Consider the following 21,721-nt stretch of genomic DNA (forward strand, 5'->3'; position numbering starts at 1 on the left):
TTTTGTGTTTTTCTACTCGCATGTATTTAATTATTTAAAAACACAAAGCAACAGGTTGGAACGCAATTACAGCTTGCAGTAAAAATAAAAAACGAAAATAATTTGCTATCTGAATTATACATACAGTCAAACCTATCTATCTCGAATCTGACGGGACAGAAAAAAATTTCGAGATTCCGAGAAATAGAGTTTTTTTGTAAGAAAGGAAAAAAAAACACGCCAAAACGGTTGGAAAATTCGATTGATTATAAACTAAAAAATACCGGACTATATTTTACTACATACTGATGAAATTTATTGGTTAAGTTACACAATCAATGTTCAATCACACTATATGCAAATACACTAAAATACATTCTATTTTTCTTATTTTTTTCACGTGTATTTTAGTAATGCCCTAATGTTTTGAAGTCCCATGTTCAACATTATTCTGAGATTCGTTGAAATTCGAGTGGTTCACCAGATCTGATTCCTTCATCATTGAGATGATTACAAATATACAAATACAACGCCACAACAGGCAAATTGCCCAACGAGGTGGCTGACTTAAGAACATCGTGGATCCCCGAGCCCTACCTACTACTGCTACACCACATATGCACCCCTTCCCCCGCGGAACCCCCCAACGAATCGGTACATGCGGGAATGTACGTGTAGTGCAACCTGACGTAAAGTTTGTTTCTGTGTAATGCTTGTTATGTGTAGTGCTGTCACCTGCCCCCAGTTTTACTAACTATGAGTGAAGTGTTATGGTTGAATGATTTACCGTTGTAGGACTGTTGCTCTCTGTGGCGAGACTTTTTAACGGGGAGATCGGCTCGCATTTGCGCCTTGAAGTTGGGAACCACAGAAAACCAACTTCAGCCGACCACCACTGTGGGGTTCGAACCCGGATCCTCGCATCACGAGTCCGGCACTATAACCACTCGACCACCACAGCGGCGATTAGTTTGAAACCCGCAACTTCCTTGAAACAACTTTGAATTATCTGTTGGCCAAAGCTGGTTAATGTATAATTTTATTAATGAAAGACCGGGAAATAATTTCTATCAGAAATTACAAAATCATTTTTGTTCTTTATTCAAAAATTATTTTTTCTCTCATTCTGAAATTATTTGTTTCAAAAGTTCTGAAATTATTTCTTTCAGTGACTCATCGATTTGTTCCGGAATGATTTCTTTCATTTATTCTATAATTATTTATTCAAAACAAGTTTCATATTTCTAAGTGCAATATTAACTGAGATATTATTTATATACATACACACACACATTTATATATATATATATATATATATATATATATATATCACTTAAAAAGTGAAGAGAAGTTGGAAAAAAACAGGATAGATGCAAGTGTAAAAGTGCAACGCGTTTTACCCCCGGATTTTCCACTTGGCCACTCACAAAAACGAAATCAGCCGTTCCGCGATCTCCGAAAGGTTGAGAACCATTGATCTAGGAGGTATTGGAAGGATAGCGCTCGATCATGAACTTCCAGTTGCAGAAGTGTGTATACAGATTTTTTACAAAACTTTCTTAGGGCCGCAACTAGAGAGAAGCAGGCGGGTCTTGTTCCCCGGGTGTCGGACTGGTTCAGGCGCCGAACTACCTTCCTTCGACCACTCATTCATCATTACGAGGGCCACAAAAATGCATGCATGCTTACCCCAGTTGACCAAGTTGCGGCTCTGACGATAAAAGCCAGTATATTAATGACATCCTTTTCCTTCATTTGACAAAATCTCTAGTTCTGCGGTTATGTGGTATCAAGCGTTGTGTGTAGCATTAATATAAAATAACATCATTTTGTTCGCTGAAAAAAACCACAAACTCTATGATTAAAACAATAATGCATTTACAATACTTGCAAGGTCAAGTGATTCTTTTCCCCTTTCATAGAACAATTACAGACATTCAACATGTGTCCTCACCGGAGACAGGCATGCTTAATAGTTCTTGAGAGGCTATTAAGGCTATTAAGAAATCATCTTGTGCCAATGAATTCTCCGAGAATAATCTTTTCCACTCATCTTAGGCTCTCACTAGATTACTTTCAAGTTCAAGATGGATTGCATTTTTTTTTTTTTTTTTTAATAATTATGAATAATCATTTTCTATTAATTCAAAGGCAATGAAATCTGCTTGTATTAGTGTTTCTTTTAGGTATCCTATTGATGATGAAGTCGATCCCGCTGTATCATTCAGTTGTAGTTAACATTAACACATGATTCGGTCATCACTATCCCAGATGGCCATGAGAAACATGAATATTTTTTGCGGAAATTCCCATCCTTTGCATCATATTGAAATAGAAAAAGGAGTTTGATAATTCGTTTTCCATAACAGATCCTCTATCGCAACATCAATTTAAATATTTTTCACGATGTTTCACTGTAAATTGATGTTTTCTCCATCGATTCAAATCCGAGTGAAGCATATATTTAATCATAAATTTTCGTCATGTGGCAATAATTTCCAATCTTTCATGCTTCAAGTATCCCTTGAAAAATGTGTGTATGAGGCTTGTACGTAGGAAGATTGTGTACCTCCCTGGAAATGTGCAGAGACTTTTCATCTCCCTGAAAAGGCTCACCCCTAGACATAAGACTTGCGTATCCCTCGCAATGTGATTGGCTTACTTATTTGAAGAAATGCATTCATAGCATGTGTGTCTCTGAAAATGCGTAGGAGTCTTACTTGCAACAATAAATGTTCGTGTACATCCTTGGAAATGCGTAGGGAGCTTAAAATTATATGTACCCCATGTATTTTGCACCAAAATGATGTCTTGCACTTTTTTAATGTTAGGCCTACTCATTTTTTCCCGCGATTTCCAATTATTTCTCACGTATCCCAGAATGACTCGTCACACAGCTCCAGGTGTACGCGTACCACATGCTGGAAAAATTCTCACTCTGTCAAAAGCTTGAAGATTAGTAAGTCCTAAGTTTTACCACATTCACCTGGTAAATAAATGTCCGAAAATTACCGAAATACCGATAAACATTTCGGCGAGTATTGATCCTAGTATCACTGATGATTTTTTTTTTTCATTGGGAGGATAGCATACAGATTTTTTCACCGAAATATTTCCACTAATTATTCATTTAGGAAAGTGCCACTATCACCAGTTGAATATTTTTCTTTTTGCTGACCATTTTGCGTGTTTTACTCTTATTTCAGAATCAATCGAAGAACTTTTATTCTTTTTGGACGGATAATACGTTAAGGGCGCGATAGCCCAGGTCGATAAGATACTCACCTAAAGTACCAAAGGCTGTTTACAGGTGTCGCGAGTTCGATACCCGGTTCGTCCTTGTCGGAAAACTTTCCTGACGCAGGGGTACGCAACAGAAACGGTGACATGACTGCAGCAAAAAATTGCTACCGGAGGGAGTCCCCCCATCGAGGGGTTAGCGCACCAACCTCTTGATGTGTAATAAAACAAGCCTGTGCCATTCGGAATCGGCAATAAATTGTAGGTCCCGGTCTAATACGCCCTAGTGTGCCGAAAATGACCGTGGTACGACAAAAATTATCAAATGATAATACGTTCAAAAAAAAAAAAAATCATTAACACTTTCTAGTGGAAATTATGTACCACTGTGAATAATATATAGCACTTGTTCTTCAAGCTCTTTACAGCTGCGGAGAGAAGAAAGTAGTTGAGTAATTTGGCGGACCGGCTGAAATAGGAGAAATAATTTGCGTACCGGCAAAAACAAATGAATTGGAGAAATAATTGAAGACCTGGAGGTGCAAGAACCAGACAGCTCCAGTTTTTGGATATTTCTGGACGGACAAAAAATACTTAAGATTTTTCAAATATTATCAATTTCAGGTAGAACATTAATAATACCTTCCTCTATCGCAGACATGTTTTACTTTTTAACATTTTTGCCGTTTTTTTTTTAATTTGAGAATGAAAGAAAGAAGCTGTCTGTTTTTTTTTTCCGCCCAACACTTTAATTTTGTGGCTAGGCACCAATAATATCTTATAGTATAGATACCCAAAAACCTTTTTAATAACACATTAAAACTGTATGGTTACAAGAAGTAACCTGTAATAAGTTTATAGAAGGGAAAAAAATCTAGAGATGAAAAAAGTCATGAAATTTTTTTTAAAAGTACTCCACCAAATCACCTAAAAACAATAGTTATTATTACACTACATTGCCTCACTCAAAAATGTGCTCATAAATCATTATCATTAACATCACCAACGGCTGGCTAATGCAACGCGAAAAGTGCTGCCACCAAGCGACCAAACGTAAAAACAACTTGGTTCAAAAAGAGCTGTTATGTTCCTTGCACTGTATGAAACACTAGTACAGCTCTTTTTCTTTTATATTTCTACAAGCTATAATACCCGGCACTGTCCTGGTTTCCTCCAATTATTGAGACATAATACTGACTGCATAAAAGAAGTGACAAACCATTGTAAAAGCATAAACATGTCTGAAACATATTGCTAGGGAACCACGGTAACCAAAGTAAATATTCCGAAAGTGATTGTTGAGGGCAAGAAACCATTGTTGCCCGACAGTTTTTCACCCATTTCAGGGTTTGCCCAGCTCTGACAAACTTCTAAAGTAGGCTATCGTTCAAATCTGTTCCCATTTGCCAAATTTGAGGACTATCGATCTAAAATTGCAGATCTGTATAGAGAACACACACACACACACACAGAGACAGAGAATCAATTTCATACATATAGAAGATAGCTATTGCTTGGAGCTGTATGTGGTTCTTGTATTGATAGAGCATTTTTTTCCTTTAGAGGAATAAGTGAAAAAAGTGAAAATTTGAAGACCGGAAAAAAAAAATGAGAGAAATAATTTTAGGACCGACAAAGAATCAACAAATAGAGAAATAATAAATAAATAGGCGAAATGGTGTTTGCGGAGCGGCAGATGAAAAAAGTAACAAAATAAGAGAAATAATTTACCGACTGAGAAAAAGATGAATACCGTAAATTGGAAAAATGGTTTGCGAATCGGCAAAAAAAAAAAAAAAAAACTAAGTAGGAGAAGTATCGTATATACTCGTGTATAAGCCGACCCCCCAACTTCAGAACCACCAAAACCGCAATAAATTGAAAACCCGTGTATAAGCCGACCCTCAAAAATCCGTGCAAATCAGAGAAAAAAAAAATGCTTATATTTTCATGCAAAATGAATAGCTTGCGGATATTTACAATAGAAAATGATTCAAACTTTTTAATCCGTTCCTTCTGAGTCTCCAAGCTGATGGTAATCCATCAGATCATCATAGGGGGTGCGGCATCTTCGTTTTTATCCTCATCGTCATTGTCACTTTCAAAGAGGATATCATCTTCAGTTCCGTCCATCGCATTGATGATGCAACACTTTTTGAAGAATCGGATGATAATTTCGGCGTAAACAGAATTCCAAGCCTCGTACCCATTAGCACACTAGGCCAATGTCAGGTTTCTTCAAGGCACTAACTTTCTGCAGTTTCTTCATCGGAACTCATCCATTCGATCCACAAATTCCTCAAATAGTTCTTGAAAGGCTTGTTGATGCTCACATCTAAGGGCTGTACAATCAACGTTAGCCCACCTGGTATCAAAGCCAATGATGTTTTCAAATTCTTTACCACGAGTGACATTATCGGTTCTGTGGTATTTGAACATAGCCCATACCAATAATGCCGGTTTCCCGACCTCTGCTACAAAAATGACTACTGATTTCGGGGGTCAATATTTTTTCATCAAAAACTGACCCGAGTATAAGCCGACCCCCCTACTTGAGGAACGAATTTTTCCTCAAAAAAACTCGGCTTATACACGAGTATATACGGTAATTGAAAACCGGAAAAAATTAATAGAAAAGGAAAATCATTTCTGGAACAGCAAAAAAAAATATTTTAAAACAGGAAAAGTAATTCGCGCGAACCGACAAAAAGAAATAAATAGGAAAAATAATTTTAGGAGTGACAAAAAAAAAAAAAATAAATGAGAGAAATTAGATTTGCAGACCGACAGAAAAACAAATTAGTAGAAGAAATTAATATGACCAAAAAAAAAAAAAATTAATAAATTGGAGAAATAATATCCGGACTGGCATAAAAAGTACTGTTAGTGAAATAATTCGCGAACCTGCTGATGGAAAGCTGAAGATGGCAATGAGACTCACACAAAAACGGTAAAGTATTTAAAAATAAATCTAAAATTATGTAGTGGCTGCATGAACTGATTAAAATGTTTCCGCGGACCGGGAGGAAATTCTTACGGACCTGCTACGGTTCGCGGGACCGACCAGCGGTTGAAGAGAGAGAACACAGATGTACAGCTTTTTTTTTTTTTTTTTTTGAAAAGTTTTAAATGAAAATAAGTATTATGAAAAAATAATAATTTATAACAGTTTTTTTTTTTGTATTTCAGATGGAATACATATACAGTCAAACTCAGTGGCGTCGGAGCCTGGGGTGCTGTGGGTGCTCAAGCACAAACGCTAATTTGTGGCATGGATCCGAGCACCCCCAGAATTGATTCAGAAATTAAGATTTCCGATATAGAACTAAAGATGAGCACCCACAGTTTCGAAACACTTCCGACGCCCCTGGTCAAACTTCTCTTTCTCGAAAACTCTATTTCTCGAAAAATTCTATGCCTCGAAAAATGAAAAAAAAAAAAAAATCATTTTCTGTACTAAATCAATGAATTTTCAACTCTCTGTCTCGAAGTAATTTTCGAAAAACTGTTCTTAGCCTTATTCGTATTACAGCACATATTGTGTCGATGGATCTTGTCGGTCATAGGCGAATACTTGATTGACGGAGGGGGTGGATGCCATGTGTGGATGGCTTGTTCAGCATGGTTGATAGTCAGCCAACAGCAAAGCTGGTTAAAGAGTACTCTTCAATTGCATAATTATTGGAAGAAATAATTTCAATATATATATATTGAGACAGAAAAATAATTTCGGAGAATTACCGTAATAAATAATTAAAGAATCTTTCAGAGTGATTTCAGATTGTAATTAATCTGATAACTAATTAATTTAATCAGTCAATTATTAATTAAAACGCTTTCAGAATTAGTGAAAGAAATAATCATTCCAGTACTTGTCAAAATTGATAATTGTTTAAAGAAATAATTTGGTAATAAATAAAATTCTTTTCAAATATTTCTCCCTGGTTAACTAGTGGCCACATTGTCCCCCTACAATTAAGATGTAACTGAGTTACATGATTTATTGGCCCACGGGCTTCGTGGGAGTTTCAGTGTGGTTCCATGTGCAGTGATGGTAACCTCTTCCAGCAAAATTTCCCTCAAAAAAAAATTTTCCCTTTTGACTAAATTTTCCCCACGCAATCAGAAGAATGTGCTGCCATCTAGCGGGGGATGTACATAATCAGGAATTTTACAATAGAAATGTATTGCACTGCATTAATTTTTTATTTTTTGCAAAAATTCTTTTGCTTGATGAACTCTCAAAATTTCCCACAAATACTAAGAAATTTCCCATTTGGATGAATTTTGCCCAATTTTTCCCACGAATATGGGAAATTTCCGACGAGTTACCATCACTGTGTCTAATGTTGCTGAAATCATCAGATATGTCTGAAATTGCATTAAGATTAAGCAATCAAGGGTCATCATACTGAAACTGCTACTGCCATCTATGAAATATGAAAAGAACTACAAATTAGATAAAATAATATATACTTTTGTTTATATTTGATAGAGGCCAGCATATGTTCTATTGGGGGAAAACCCATTCCAATTTTTTAGATATTCTTCTATGTTCATGTAAACTTTCTCTAGATGGCAGCATATTCGATCGCGAGTCCTATTTTACGATTGTGATGATGGCAACAAGAGTTTTCAATTTCGAAGTCACAGACGTCTATATTTACTTTTATATTCTTGATTAAAGAATTTCCACAAAAAATATTGAATTTCTAGCTCCGTATCATCTAGATCGCTGTAAAATCCATCCATCCTGGGTATGATGAACTAATTCACATTTATGTTCGTTCAATTACGTGTATTTTCGTATCATCATCATTCATGCGGGCCAGGGCCGTCTTAAGAGCATCATGGGCTCCTGGGTCAAGTGGTTTTTTTAAGGCCCTACCTGGTAAATTATGGAAAATTTCAACCGGATCTCATTTTTTTTAGGCCCCTCTTCTCTTGAGGCCCCGGGCCCGTGCGATAAGACGGCGCTGAATGGGACCCCCACCCCGTCCCACACATCCTGCTGCGGTGGCCCTTAGGCTGGAGGAGGGGGGGGGGTCGGTAAATTCCCAGTATACGGTATACCGCCCCTGAACTTACTTAATCTGAGCTTTTAGCTTCTAGCACTATCAGTGAGGGGGGAAATGCATTATTGAAATTAATCCTCAGGTGTAATGTCTTGTCAAAAAACCATTTGGTGTAATATACTGAACAAATAATTATATAATGGCGAATCAAATGGCAGTGAACTGTATAATGCTAAATTATGTCATGGAGGTGAATCCGGTGCATGAGCCAGAACTCTCCCAACATACAGTCGAATCCCGTTATAATGAACTCCAAGAAACCAGAGAAATCGCTTCGCTACAACAAAATTTTGCTATAAAGGAATTCCAGATTTTTTTTCATTGTTTCTATGAAAACCTATCTGAGGGATTATAAAAGTGCTCGTTAAAACAAGTTTTTTTTTGCTATTATGCCATACGACTGTATATATGTACATCTTTATAATACCTATAGCAGTATTAGGTTTGAATTCCCCCACCCCTAATATTTTTGATAACTTTACATCATCACACATTGTTCTTGATTCTATTTCGAATTTCACTAGGCAAAATTCAGTTTTAGAAAATGATATAAGGAAGGAAATGATTCCGATACAAATCCCCTCTGACGAACGTGAACAGAGGTAAAATGATTTTGTGAGAAAAATATGTTTTTATTCACTTGCACAAATGGTACCTAGTGGTACTTTGTTTTCTTGAATCGGCACACACAGTCATAAGAGCAGAGGCAGCTAACCAATTGTGTTTTATATTTCTTTCATACAACTTTTGGCGCAGTATTACATCAAAAATATTGAACAGATTAAGACTACTAATAGCCTATGTTGTTAGGAATATAAGCCATGAAATGTTACTTGTGAGGAAATTCAACACATATTCAATTTAACAATTTATTTCAGTAAACAACACTACTACTACTACTAAACCACACATGTACCTCGTTCATATTCCTCTGCGGAACCTCTAACGAATTGGTACATGCGGGAATGTGTGTGTACGTGTAGTGAAATCTGACGTGAAGTTTGTTTCTGTGTAATGCTTGTTATGTGCAGTGCTGCCATCTGCCACCAGTTTTTCTAACTATGAGTGAAGTGTAATGATTGAATAATTAATCGTTGTAGGCCTGTTGCTCTCTGTGGCGAGACTTTTCAATGGAGAGATTGGCTCGCATTTGCACCTCGAAGTTAGGAACCACAGGAAACCAACTTCAGCCGACCACCACTATGGCGACAGTGGGGTTCGAACTCGGATCCTCGCAATACTAGTCCATCATTATGACCACTCGACCACCACAGCGGCAGTAAACAACACTGGGAGACGTTATGGTATGAGACATGTAATCAATCAAACTGCCATGTACCAGCAACAGCACAAGTGCATATCAAGAAGTTGAGGGGAGTGCACCATCTATATGTGTTAGAGGCTTTATATATAGCTGCACCAAGCTTACAGATTTCTGAACATCATGTGTAATATTGTATAAAACGTAATACTGACAATTTTAGTTGTTGATGCTCTCGCCTCATTTCTCTTAGGCTATAGATAGGCTACTGTTTAAATTTTACAGACAAAACGTTTTTCCAAATTTTCTTTCTACCTTAATGTAGATTTCATGCTACTCTTATAGCTGTGCTCTCACAATTCTGCGAAAGTAGCACGCTCTAGAGTCAAACCTGTGTGTGAGTTTGTTTAGGACTGCTGTGCCTATAAAACTAGAGGGTGGAATCGTCTGATGTCAGGTAACATGACATATCTAAGTCTGTTCTCGTCCTTAGAGGATTGGTTGTGTGGTGTAGCGTCAAAAATCCGAGCCCAGATAGTTCAAGTTTTCAAATAATCCTATGCATGGAAAATTTTCCTTCTTAAGATACTCTTTTTTCTGTTTTATTCCCCAAGAAATCAACTTTTCTTCCCAGGAGTACTATGTAGTACGTACATATTGTACGGTAATTTCAGTTTGAAAGGGACCAGGCAGGCCCACCTGTAATGAGTGTATTTTAATTATTAGACTTCCTTAAATGGATGTAGACCTTTTTAACTTTCAGGGGAAGTTGCATAGAAAGAAGGACAAGTTTGACCATTTTCTTCAAAATGGTGGACACAGCCGGGCCCCTTAATTGCTTATGTATAATCATTGGAAAGGTAGTTGAAAGCTATCAGTGTCTCAACCTCATTCAGCATTAATCCCATATACCCAACTCTTCTCAATACAAGTACAACTACAACACCACAACAGGCAAATTGACCAACGAGGTGGCTGACTTAAGAACATCATGGATCCCCGAGCCATTTTTTGGAGGCCCTACCTACTGCTGCTACACCACACATGCACCCCGCCCACCCCCCGCGGAACCCCCCAACGAATCGGTACATGCGGGAATGTGCGTGTACGTGTAGTGAAACCTGACGTGAAGTTTTTTTTGTTTCTCTGTAATGCTTGTTATGTGTAGTGCTGCCATCTGCCACCAGTTTTTCAAACTATGAGTGAAGTGTTATGATTGAATGATTGATCGTTGTAGGGCTGTTGCTCTCTGTGGCGAGACTTTTTTAACAGGGAGATCGGCTCGCATTTGCGCCTTGAAGTTGGGAACCACAGAAAACCAACTTCAGCCGACCACCACTGTGGGGTTCGAACCCGGATCCTTGCATCGCGAGTCCGTCACTATAACCACTCGACCACCACAGCGGCCATCTCTCATCTTTACACACTTTTCACATTCTTCATTTTTTGAATCACATTGTATGTGGCATCTATATCTTATTCAAACATGAAAATACACTATAAAGCATGCTAGTACTGCTTTTATGCTTGTCGTTTTTTTAATAATAAAACAGCATTTAAAGCATTTTTTCTTGTTTTTTGATAATTCGAGCTTTTCAATAATCTGAGGTGACCTCTGTTCCATCCACTACAGATTATCGATGCTCGATTGCAGCGGTTCTCGACCATTTTCGACTCAGGGAGCCCTTTTTAATAGAAAATTTCTATGTGCCCCCCCCCCCCCCCGTGTGGCCATATTTTTACTCATTTGTCAATGATACTGATTTATTTTTATGATTTAAAAATATTTATAATTCTTTTTTACATTTAGTTTTTTTTATTTTCCTCGAGCGGCCATGGAGCCCTTAGAGAGTGCACACGGAGCACCAGTTGAGAACTGCTGCTCTATTGTATTAATTTTCCGGGGTCTTTGCATTTTACCCAGACAAAAGAAAACTAATTTGCCCCCTTAATAAGCACCATCGTCTCATTTTTTACCTTGACTGTCCCCAAAAACAGAATGTACCAAAATTTGGGACATATGAACATATAGTATATTTTTCCTGAGATTGCTCTGCAATGTCAGAACAATCTCAGGAAAAAATTTTGAGAAAAGAAAGAAAAAGACCTCTTCTGGGTAGAAAACCACTATCGTGGGAATTTTTACTGCAGAGCATTTTCTGTCAACTTAATGCTAGTTGCAGAATAATGCCAAACATTCTACTTTGGGGCTGATCGATAATTATAATTTTTATGTCTTGAACAAATTTGCTTTATATTGGGCCAAATATCTCTATTTTGCATCCATTGTGTTCATTATGTTCATTATGTTGGTTTTTCCTTCATTTAGAAATATGCTATCCAGTTTGGTGAAGGAGCATCAACATCACCAAGCAATAAAACGAGAGGAACTCGGTGAGATATTTTGAGAATCTGTAAACAAGTTTCTTCAAGATAATTAGATTTGAAAGAAGGCTTGCGATATTAATTTTTGGCACTTCACCATTTACTGGGTATTTAGCAACCCTTAAAACATTTTTTTTCTTCTGTGTGCAGAAAAGAAGAGGAAAACTGCAGTTGCTTCAGCAAATGACCTGACATCCGCTCTTGTTGATCATCTGAACGTTGGGTGAGTTAGTCCACAATTTTCTCCAGCTCTTTAGATCAGTGGTTCTCAAACTTTGGAAGCTCATGGCTCGGTTGATTTCTTTTTTGCGAGTGAAAGGCCTGGTCATACGTATGCCTAATGGGGCATAAATGGGTAAAAATGAATCAGTTAACTATTCAAGGCTCGGTTTGACTAATGTCAGGGTCCGGCGGTTGAGAAACACTGCTTTAGTTCGTTTTTTGTGCGCATGGAATTTTGTGAAGTACACAGAGAAAGTAAATAAATATAATAAACTGTGTGATTGAATTGACACTTCGATATCTCCTTGAGATGGAGAGCAGGATGTGTTTGGTCCTCCAATGAGGCTTTTCAAATAGATGTCATAATCATCATCAGCATCACTCTGAGGGACAAACACTAGATAATCCCCATGGAGATCAATGCTAAAATTCCCGATTTTAGTGGGGAAATTTAGTGGGGTTTTCCACCGCGTATGTAATTTTAAAAATTGAATTGAGTTTTTGAACTATGGAGTTTGCTTAGAGATACAAAGCCCAGAAAATTAAATATAAAATAATAAGCCAGACCCTCTTTTGAGGTCGATATCCATGCAATAACATTGATTTCAACTTTTTATTTATATCTTCTGAAGCATGAAAATGAGAATTAATGTCTCAGTAATGAGAATTAATGTCTTATATTTTCCAATTACATCAATTCATATACACTGAAGAGCCAAAAAAACTGGTGAACCTGCCTAATATCGTGTAGGGCCCCCACGAACCCGCAGAAGTGCAGTAACACGACGTGGCATGGACTCGACTAATGTCTGAAGTAGTGTTGGAGATAATTGACACCATGAATCCTGCAGGGCTGTCCATAAATCTGTAGGAGTAAGAGGGGGTGGAGATCTCTTCTGAACAGCACTTTGCAAGGCATCCCAGGTATGTTCAATAATATTCATGTCTGGGGATTTTGGTGGCCAGCGGAAGTGTCTAAAGTCAGAAGAGTGTTCCTGGAGCCACTTTGTAGCAATTCTGGATGTGTGGGGTGTCCCATATCACGCCAACTGCACACGCCCCATACCATCACAGAGCCTCCACCAGCTTGAACAGTCCCCTGTTGACATGTAGGGTCCATGGATTCATGAGGTTGTCTCCATACCTGTACACGTCCGTCAGCTCAAAGCAATTGGAACCGAGACTCGTCAGACTAGGCAACGTGTTTCCAGTCCTCAGCAGTCCAATGTCGGTGTTGTCGGGCCCAAGCGAGGCATAAAGCTTTGTGTCATGCAGTCATCAAGGGTACACGAGTGGGCCTTCGGCTCCGAGAGCCCATATCAATGATGTTTCGTTGAATGGTTCGCACGCTGACATTTGTTGATGGCCCAGCATTGAAATCTGCAGCAATTTGCGGAAGGGTTGCACGTCTGTTACGTTTAATGATTCTCGTCAGTCGTTGTTGGTCCCGTTCTTGCATGATCTTTTCCCGGCCGCAGCGATGTCGTAGATTTAATTTTTTACCGGATTCCTGATATTCACGGTACACTCGCGAAATGGTTGTACGTGAAAATCCAAACTTCATTGCTACCTCGGAGATGCATTGTAGCAGCAGTAACCAATCTAACAAGTATGCCAGACACTCGTTGTGTTATATAGGCGTTGCCGACTGCAGCACCGTACTCTGATTGGTTCCATATATCTTAATTTGCATACGCATGCCTGTACCAGTTTTTTTGGCTCTTCAGTTTAGTTTAGGATGTTTTGAAATTAACTATTGGCCCATATAAATTACATTGAAGAAATTCCGCAGCGTTAATCAAGCAAAAACAGGCAGAGATTTTCGAAATATTTAGCTCCCATTAAAAAGAAAAAAAAGAACAAAAAAACATACAAACTTTTTTCCAACATATTATATAGATAGCAGTCAACTCAAAGTGACTTTTACTGTGGTTTTAGGTAGAACTTAATTTTGCCATTCAAATAAGAAACCTAAAATATTTATATTCTGGGAAATAAAATTTGTCAAGAAGATTCTGAAGTATTCTGAGGTTAACCATTTAGTTGTGATCACATGTCAGAATAGCTTTGAAGTCAAAATACCACATCTGCTCTGTTCTAGTGTTAAACTATTTTCACAAATAAATTCATGCATACCATTCAAATTTCATTTTTATTAGATGTCTACATTTTCATTCTCAGGGTTGCTCAAGCTTACTTGAATCAAAAAAGGCTGGATACAGAGTCAAAACAACTTCATGCTAACGTCACACAGTTTGCCAAGCAGAGTCAGCAATGGCTACACCTTGTTGATAATTTTAATCAATCTTTGAAAGTAAGCGGCTGTATTATTATCTTGCATGTATGTTAAAGTTTTTCAAAAATATAATCTTTACTTTTTAAACTGAAAACTTTATTTGAATATTATTTCTTCAATACAGTCAAACTCTGTTATGACACCGTAGATGTGCCAGTCCCTGCCATTTCTTGTAAAATAAAAATTTCAATTAACTTCAGGATAACATAAAAGAAATGCAACAATCTCAACACATTTTTTTCAGCATTTTTGCTTCAGCTTTTGTTGTGGTTTTTTTTTGACAAATTCTTGGAATTTGGGCTCAACACAATGATGACATGTTCATCCATATTTTCTATTAATAAACATAACAATGAAAATATGATTCTCTGCATGATTGTGAACCATTGATCAGTTTCCATGTATTGAATATAGGAACAAAAGTTGTGTAAAATTCGCGATAATGTGTTTTTTTTCTTTATTAAATATAAAAACATTATATCACATTAGGTACAGGGAATCATTTCCTGGGTTATATTGAGTTACTAATTTTTAAAAATAGACATTTTAAATTAAAAGAAAATAGCATAAAAAACTCTTCCGTTTTAGTTAACCTTCTGTCGGGTGCAATGTGCTTGATGGGCACATATTCAAAAAACATAATAAACACCTTATTAAGTTCATTTATACCACTGCTAAGTGATGAACAACAGTATTAGGGGTATCATTAGAAGGAAAAAACGCAAAATGTTCTACAAAATATGATGTATTTGACATAAAAACCAGTCAAACAAATTTTCAAATTTTGAAATGAGGTTTAGTCTTGAAGATTTTGTGCAGCGAATTCAGCAAATCAGAAAAATGGATAGCCTAAGCAAAGTGGTTACTATGTTGTGTGGTGTAGGGAATGCTGTAAAAGATCTACCCAAGATAACAATATGCTCAAACTTCATGAGATAATTATTCATTCTATGTCATATGACTTACGAAGAAAGAAAGTCATCCCCATATGGTCGATCACATTGCACCATATTGGACATCCCTATATTGCATGGGGAAGGTGAAACTACACAAGCTGTTGATCAATTGACCAACAGCTTGTGTAGTTTGGTAGGTGAAAAAATATCTGCTCCGTGCCTGTCAGATCAAATGTGCTAGGCAAAAAGAAATTAGCAAGAACCTCAAGAAAATTGTTCACAACACTTGTTTGCAAGTGAGAGAAATACATGTTCACAGGTCTCATGCACCCAACCCGTGCAGTTGGAGGGTTAAAATACTTACCTTTCAAAATGTTGCATAAAAGGGATGCAATGAGCCAGGAGTCACCATCCACTTTCTTCAAGGGTTTCAGTGAACTGACTATTACACACTACACACTCAAACCTGAGTAGATAAGTGACAGCTACTATAGAGATGGTGCTAGTGCCATCTGGGAAGTGAGAAAGATAAAATATGCAGGCTGTGCTTATCAGATCAGTTGTGCCTGATGGAGAGGCTAATCTTTTTGATATTTGGATTGAGGAGGAATTTTTCTCCTGCATATGCTTCCAGAAATATACATATTAGTTTGTGATCATGTATTTCATGCCAATGTCTTAAAAACCCCAATCTCAGTTATAATGACTAATTGTAAATTATTATGAGGCATATAACATAGGTTACCTATAAAATGTTTTTTTTTTTTTTTGGTTTTTGGAAATAATATGCTAAAGTAAAATTAGCTTTTGTGGTTTTCCTCTAATTTTTGGACACTAATGAAATGACTGTCTTGGAATTTTTTTTCCAACTCATCAGAATGAGTATACAAAGCCAGCCAATACAAAATACAAGTGTTCTTAGTAAAAACCATGAAAATTTCATGAACAAAACTGTTTAGTTACCGTAATGTAATCTTTGTCTCCACGTACACACACACTAACATGCCCCAAAGCAGAATATGCCAAAATCTGTGACGTACGTGACAGAAAAATCTGGAAGAATTTTTAGTTTGTGTAATGAAGAAACATTATTATGGGAATTTTTACTGCCCAAATATTTCCAGTTAGCCGAAGGTTCGTCGCAGAACAATGCAGAATATTCTGCTTTGGGGCTAACATGGTTTCTACAAGTGAACAGACTCATCTCCGATATATATACAGTTGTTTGTACTGTATTCCCCCACAAAATAGCTAGCATGCACAGAAACTACATGGAAGATCTGCATGTTGAGAGCACCTGTATTTCCCTGCATGCCAGAGAATTCAAGTCACAGATTTTGGCAAATTCTTAAATATCTTTAATTGTAAAAATCCATTGAATTGGCTGAATGTAATCTGTGACCCTTATTGAACCTTGGTACCTTGAGTTTTATAGCATGCTGGCTAACGCAGGGGAATGTGGTAGTTATCTTGGGCAGTGTTCAATTAGTGCTTAACCGAGGAAATCTTAGTCAAATGGCAAAGAAACTAACTGTGACACAGACTCTGAACTGTGCCATAGCCAATCACTCTAATTTCTGCTAACTTTTCTTAAACATGTCCATCACACCCATTAGCAGCTTTTTTGTGAATTTAGGGTAAGAAGCAGGAGGGTCCTCTTGCTGACTACATTTTGGAAACCATTGATCTAAGTGGGAAAAAACCTGCTTGCGAGTAAATTTCTTCATTTTTTCATATGATACATATCACTTTTCTTTTGATTCTATGTAAAAGTGGATGTTGCTTAGATATTAACCTCAATGTTAATCAAATGAGTTGCATTCTGCGCTATTAAAGAGATGACCATTATGAGAGGTTTCATTGTAGTTACTATTTCAGCAAAATTCATGAACTGAATATTATTTTGATTTAAAGTTCAGATTATCCCACTGAGGAAATGTTTTCATTAAAATTTCAAGCTTTTCACTTGAAATGCATTTAGAAAACTTGATGCTTGCTATCTAAAGAACTGATGTGCATTTTGTTTCTATCTCAAAGGAAATAGGTGATGTTGAAAACTGGGCTAGAAGTATCGAAACAGACATGAGAACAATATCAAGTGCTCTGGAATATGCTTACAAAGGTAAATGTTAATCTTTTGTCAAGAACTTATTGGATCTGGTTTATAGTCAGAAGATGAAAAAATAACCTTTATGTCTTAGCCTTAACTCTAGAGCTATTTTTTTCAAGAAAGAAATATTTGGTAACATAGTTTTGAATGTGCATGTTTGTGTAATTTTGAGCATGTGCAGGGTACTGACAGTTTTTGCACTTTAAATGGAGGCAGCTACATCTATAATAGCTTCATAGCTGTATAATGGGGGTAATTGGAGTTTTAACTCCAATTGCATTTTTTAGTCTTTCTTAACAACACATTCCCTATACTTGGCACTCTAGGCTGTATTATGCCTCCCACCCCTGAGTATACCTCTTCACATAAGCAGATATTGTTTTAAATAATATCAGCAGTGTGTCTGTGCGTGCATATCATGCTACGAGACTAATTTTTGAGCAAATTGAGCTGTCGTGACAAAAAAATAAGGTCTGTTATATTTGTTCCTGACTGCAAGAAATGGAACACAGGAATTTTATCACCTGTTCTGTGAAGTGTGAGGTTTGAATGCAAGATTGGTAATTAGGTGATACTGTTTGAGTTAGGAAAGAAAGAACTTTCAATCACAACAGCAAGCATAATATTGATCGGCAGTTACAGATAGCTAAAAACACAGTTTATGCATGGTCTGTCAGACTTAACCCTCTAACGCCCAGATATTTATTCTCAAAGTGAACTCCAAGTTTTGACTACTCTTTTCATTCTCACCCTCCTATGGGGCTTGGACCAGTCTTTCCAGTTCCCACCTCTATCAAGAGAGAGAGAGAGCACGCTTTTTATTCCCTCCTCCACAAAAGCCTGCAAAACATATCCATGCTTCCTATCTGGGCAGTCTTAGATGTTAAAGAGTTAAGCTATATTGACGAGATATCTTGCCTCCTTAAAAGTCTTTTATTTTAGCATTGACACCTTCAGATATTTTTTAAAACTGATGGAACACATTCCCATATATCCCTTAGTTTGCACCGGCTGAAAATCGGAAGAAATCACTAAATCTCCTTCAAAATGCCATTTTGAAAAAGATTTATAGTGATCTCTTGCTGAACCTCTTCTTAACACTAGAACCGCGGCACTTTCGGTATACCTACAACCGCGGACTGGGCCAAGTTGACCCAAACTGTGAAAAAACGGTATTTCATAGCGAAAAAAAAGGAATTCATTTTTGGTTCCTGGGTTTTTTCCTTACTCTCATTCAATGTTGTTTAATTGTGTATTTATAATGGAAAATTATATTTTTTTATGAATTCATGATGGGCTTCAAAATTAGCTAAAAAATGATGTAATTCAGTAAAAATAAGACTTAGTATACATTATTTACTATATTCAGTCCAAAAACATTTTTCAGTAATCTTATAATAGGACAAAGATGTAAAATAAGCGTGTGAAATTGAATATGAGAAAGTCTATGATATGATCTGTCAAATAGGTATTGATTTCTTACTGATAAGTGGAATTTATGATGAGCAGTTGAGCAAATTTTTTTATATTATTCTTACACATTCATCGCATGTTGAAGTTGCACATCCCATGCAAAAATTAACAGTTTTGTTTCCACATTTTTATGTTACCTGGCGTCAGATCGTTTATTTTCATTTATTACTATTAATAATTAATTTAAACTTTTGCGCAAGGGCAACACGTATGATGAACACAGTTCTTCAAAAAGATTTTAGAGGATCTGCTTTCCAAAAACTAATTCTGGCCTTCTGTACTGCGCTATACAAAATACAGGAATATGTTTATAGTCAGGTCCAGGATGTTGTAGAAAACGTCTGTGATATTGCACCTTCACTGAATATTTTCTGGGAATTTGATCGCTACAACTGCGATCGTAACACTTTGCTGAATTGTAGTGTGAAATAGTTTCTGTGTGTGTGTGGAAGCTTTTTGGGGCTACTACTGCCAATATCGACTGTCAGATGAAGCATGCTGAGTAATGAAAAACTTATATTGTTCTTTCCTTGATAAATTGTAATTGTGGCATCATTTTTCTATACAACTGTAGTTTCACTATCTTTATTGCATCAGATAATATTGCTCTTCGATTTCGTCTCACCGTCTCTACTAAGCTCTATTTTTTGGCTTATAGCATTTGAGCCAGCTTCAGTGTAGTGAAAAAAAAAGTGTCGGTTGAGGCATTTCTGCCCTTGTTCTCAAATTACTTGATCAGTTGCATCACTATGTGCTCTGAAAGAGAGAGATTCGTTGGACGCTGATACTTCCCAAGATTTGGAAATCCATTCAAAATGTATTTAATGCAGGTCAGAATTTTATTCTTTTTCTATGACATCGTTTGCCTACAGAAATTTCAACTACACGTTTTTTCTAGAGTTAAACTTTTACTCCCCCAAAAACCTTTTTTGAGTCTCGTCAGAATTCTAGGTATTCAAGTTTACAAAGGAAAAAAAAATATTTATATCTACTTGCCATTCCCCCATTGAAAAAAGATAATCTGCTCTGACAATGAATTGGCCTTGGCCGTGAAAGACCATTATTCTTCACTATCTTCATTTACAAATACTTTTTAGAAAGAGTAACTACTTCGAAGAAAATTATACACCCCTTTTTTTCTATAGAATAGTACGTTGGGTCAAAATGACCCAAACCGCGGTTCTAGATATAAGTGTTTATAGCTCTAGAACACGAAATGGGAATATAATGAAATTTTCGTGAATTAATATTCATATATCATATCATGAAAAGTCACAAAATTTGTTTAACATCTGCCGGTAAGTTTTTGAGATAAATGAAAACTAAGTTTGATTTGGGTCAAATTGAACCACTCCGCGGTTCTAGTGTTAAAGGGTTAAACAATTTCACCCATTAACGAAAATTATCTCTCACAGCACTTGAAACCATTCACACCACAGGCCTGACAATAAGTTTCTGCTGTTATCACTTTTCTCACTGTCTGGATGATGGACCTAATTTCATAATATTGGCAGCTTAATCTGAAACATTTCAATCATAAAATGACAGAAAACTCACACGTTCAGCTAATATATATGTTCAACTAATATATAACATATTAAGTTGCACATTTTTCAAGATATTGCCTTCGAAAATAGTACTCATATAATAATGTGCAGTCTAACATTGTATATAAAGCCTTTATTAAAACTTAATTATTTGAAATAATTCTTCTTGATAATATCTGTTGATTTCTATTTTAGTTGGCCAAGAGGAAACATGAATATCTGTGAATATTCCTATGCGATTGAAATTGCAGATAAGCGACTTGTAAATATATTTATAAACAAACCCGTACTGTTGATATTTCAACGATATTAACATTATATCAGTTATTAGATTTTGTATTAGCTGCCATGATTGAAAAAGTATTGTTTAAATTGAAATTTTTATTCACAATCGACTTGATAATATATGAATAATTATATAAGTAGATAAATTTATTTCTATTTAAACTTAAGATGTATGCAATGCACATCAATTATAGTACTCAGAATTGATCTCTGTGGCTTTTCACCATAAAACCTGTGATCAAGTTAGAATTTTTGCCCTGTCAACAAATAAAACATACATGGTTGTACATAACATTACGTACAGGTATTACATAAATGCTGTTAAATAATACACACACAGGCATTATGTGAATGTTCTTTTTTAGACACCACAATGCGATTTATTATAAATAACACTTGTGAATTCACAGAAGTATTTATGCTTTATGATAGTTACAAGAACTTTACTATTGAAAACCTTGGTTATTAGATTTGATTATTTTTGTTCTACAGTGGAGTAGCTCATGTGTGTTGGAATCCAAGTCAATTTGCAATTATGTATTTTTGGCAATGTCACAAACATTCCACGTTTGCAGCATCATATACACTTTATTGAATATTTTTTTCAAATTAAAATAAATTATTGAGATTCAGAAATTTGTTTATTGTAAAATTTTTTTATAAGGATCGACAATATGCACTGCTGAATTTTAACAGTGCTTCTTGTACAGCCAAACCTTGTCAAGATGAAGTTGAATAAATACCAAAATATTTTGTACCAACAAAATAGCAATTTGCTTATGAAAAGAACCTTTTGATAAAGTATGTAGATAATAAAAAAAAACAATGCTCATTCTGTATTTAGTTGTGGTCAAGTTAATAAATTCTCTCGTAAAAAGTCGGGGAAAAACATAAGTATTAGAATGTACAAATGTTTTAATTCAAGAATCGTACACATTTCATTTTCATTAAG

At 36.2% G+C, this 21,721-nt stretch overlaps 1 protein-coding gene across 1 annotated transcript; it reads left to right on the plus strand.

Annotated features, from left to right (window-relative positions):
• The first annotated feature begins 7,837 nt into the window (after positions 1-7,837).
• Blos1 (biogenesis of lysosome-related organelles complex 1 subunit 1) lies at positions 7,838-21,405 on the plus strand. Its single transcript, XM_089231549.1, has 6 exons — positions 7,838-7,976; positions 11,885-11,949; positions 12,091-12,163; positions 14,344-14,476; positions 17,392-17,476; positions 20,680-21,405. Exons 2-6 carry the CDS (start codon positions 11,889-11,891, stop codon positions 20,697-20,699), a joined length of 372 nt encoding a protein of 123 aa, XP_089087675.1. The 5' UTR covers positions 7,838-7,976; positions 11,885-11,888; the 3' UTR covers positions 20,700-21,405.
• Positions 21,406-21,721: the final 316 nt, after the last annotated feature.

Source organism: Pholcus phalangioides, unplaced genomic scaffold, assembly GCF_987345545.1.
Source record: "Pholcus phalangioides strain wild (caught in Gottingen) unplaced genomic scaffold, Ppha-v1.0 ptg000004l_1, whole genome shotgun sequence".
In the NCBI taxonomy this organism is placed as follows: Eukaryota; Metazoa; Arthropoda; class Arachnida; order Araneae; family Pholcidae; genus Pholcus; species Pholcus phalangioides.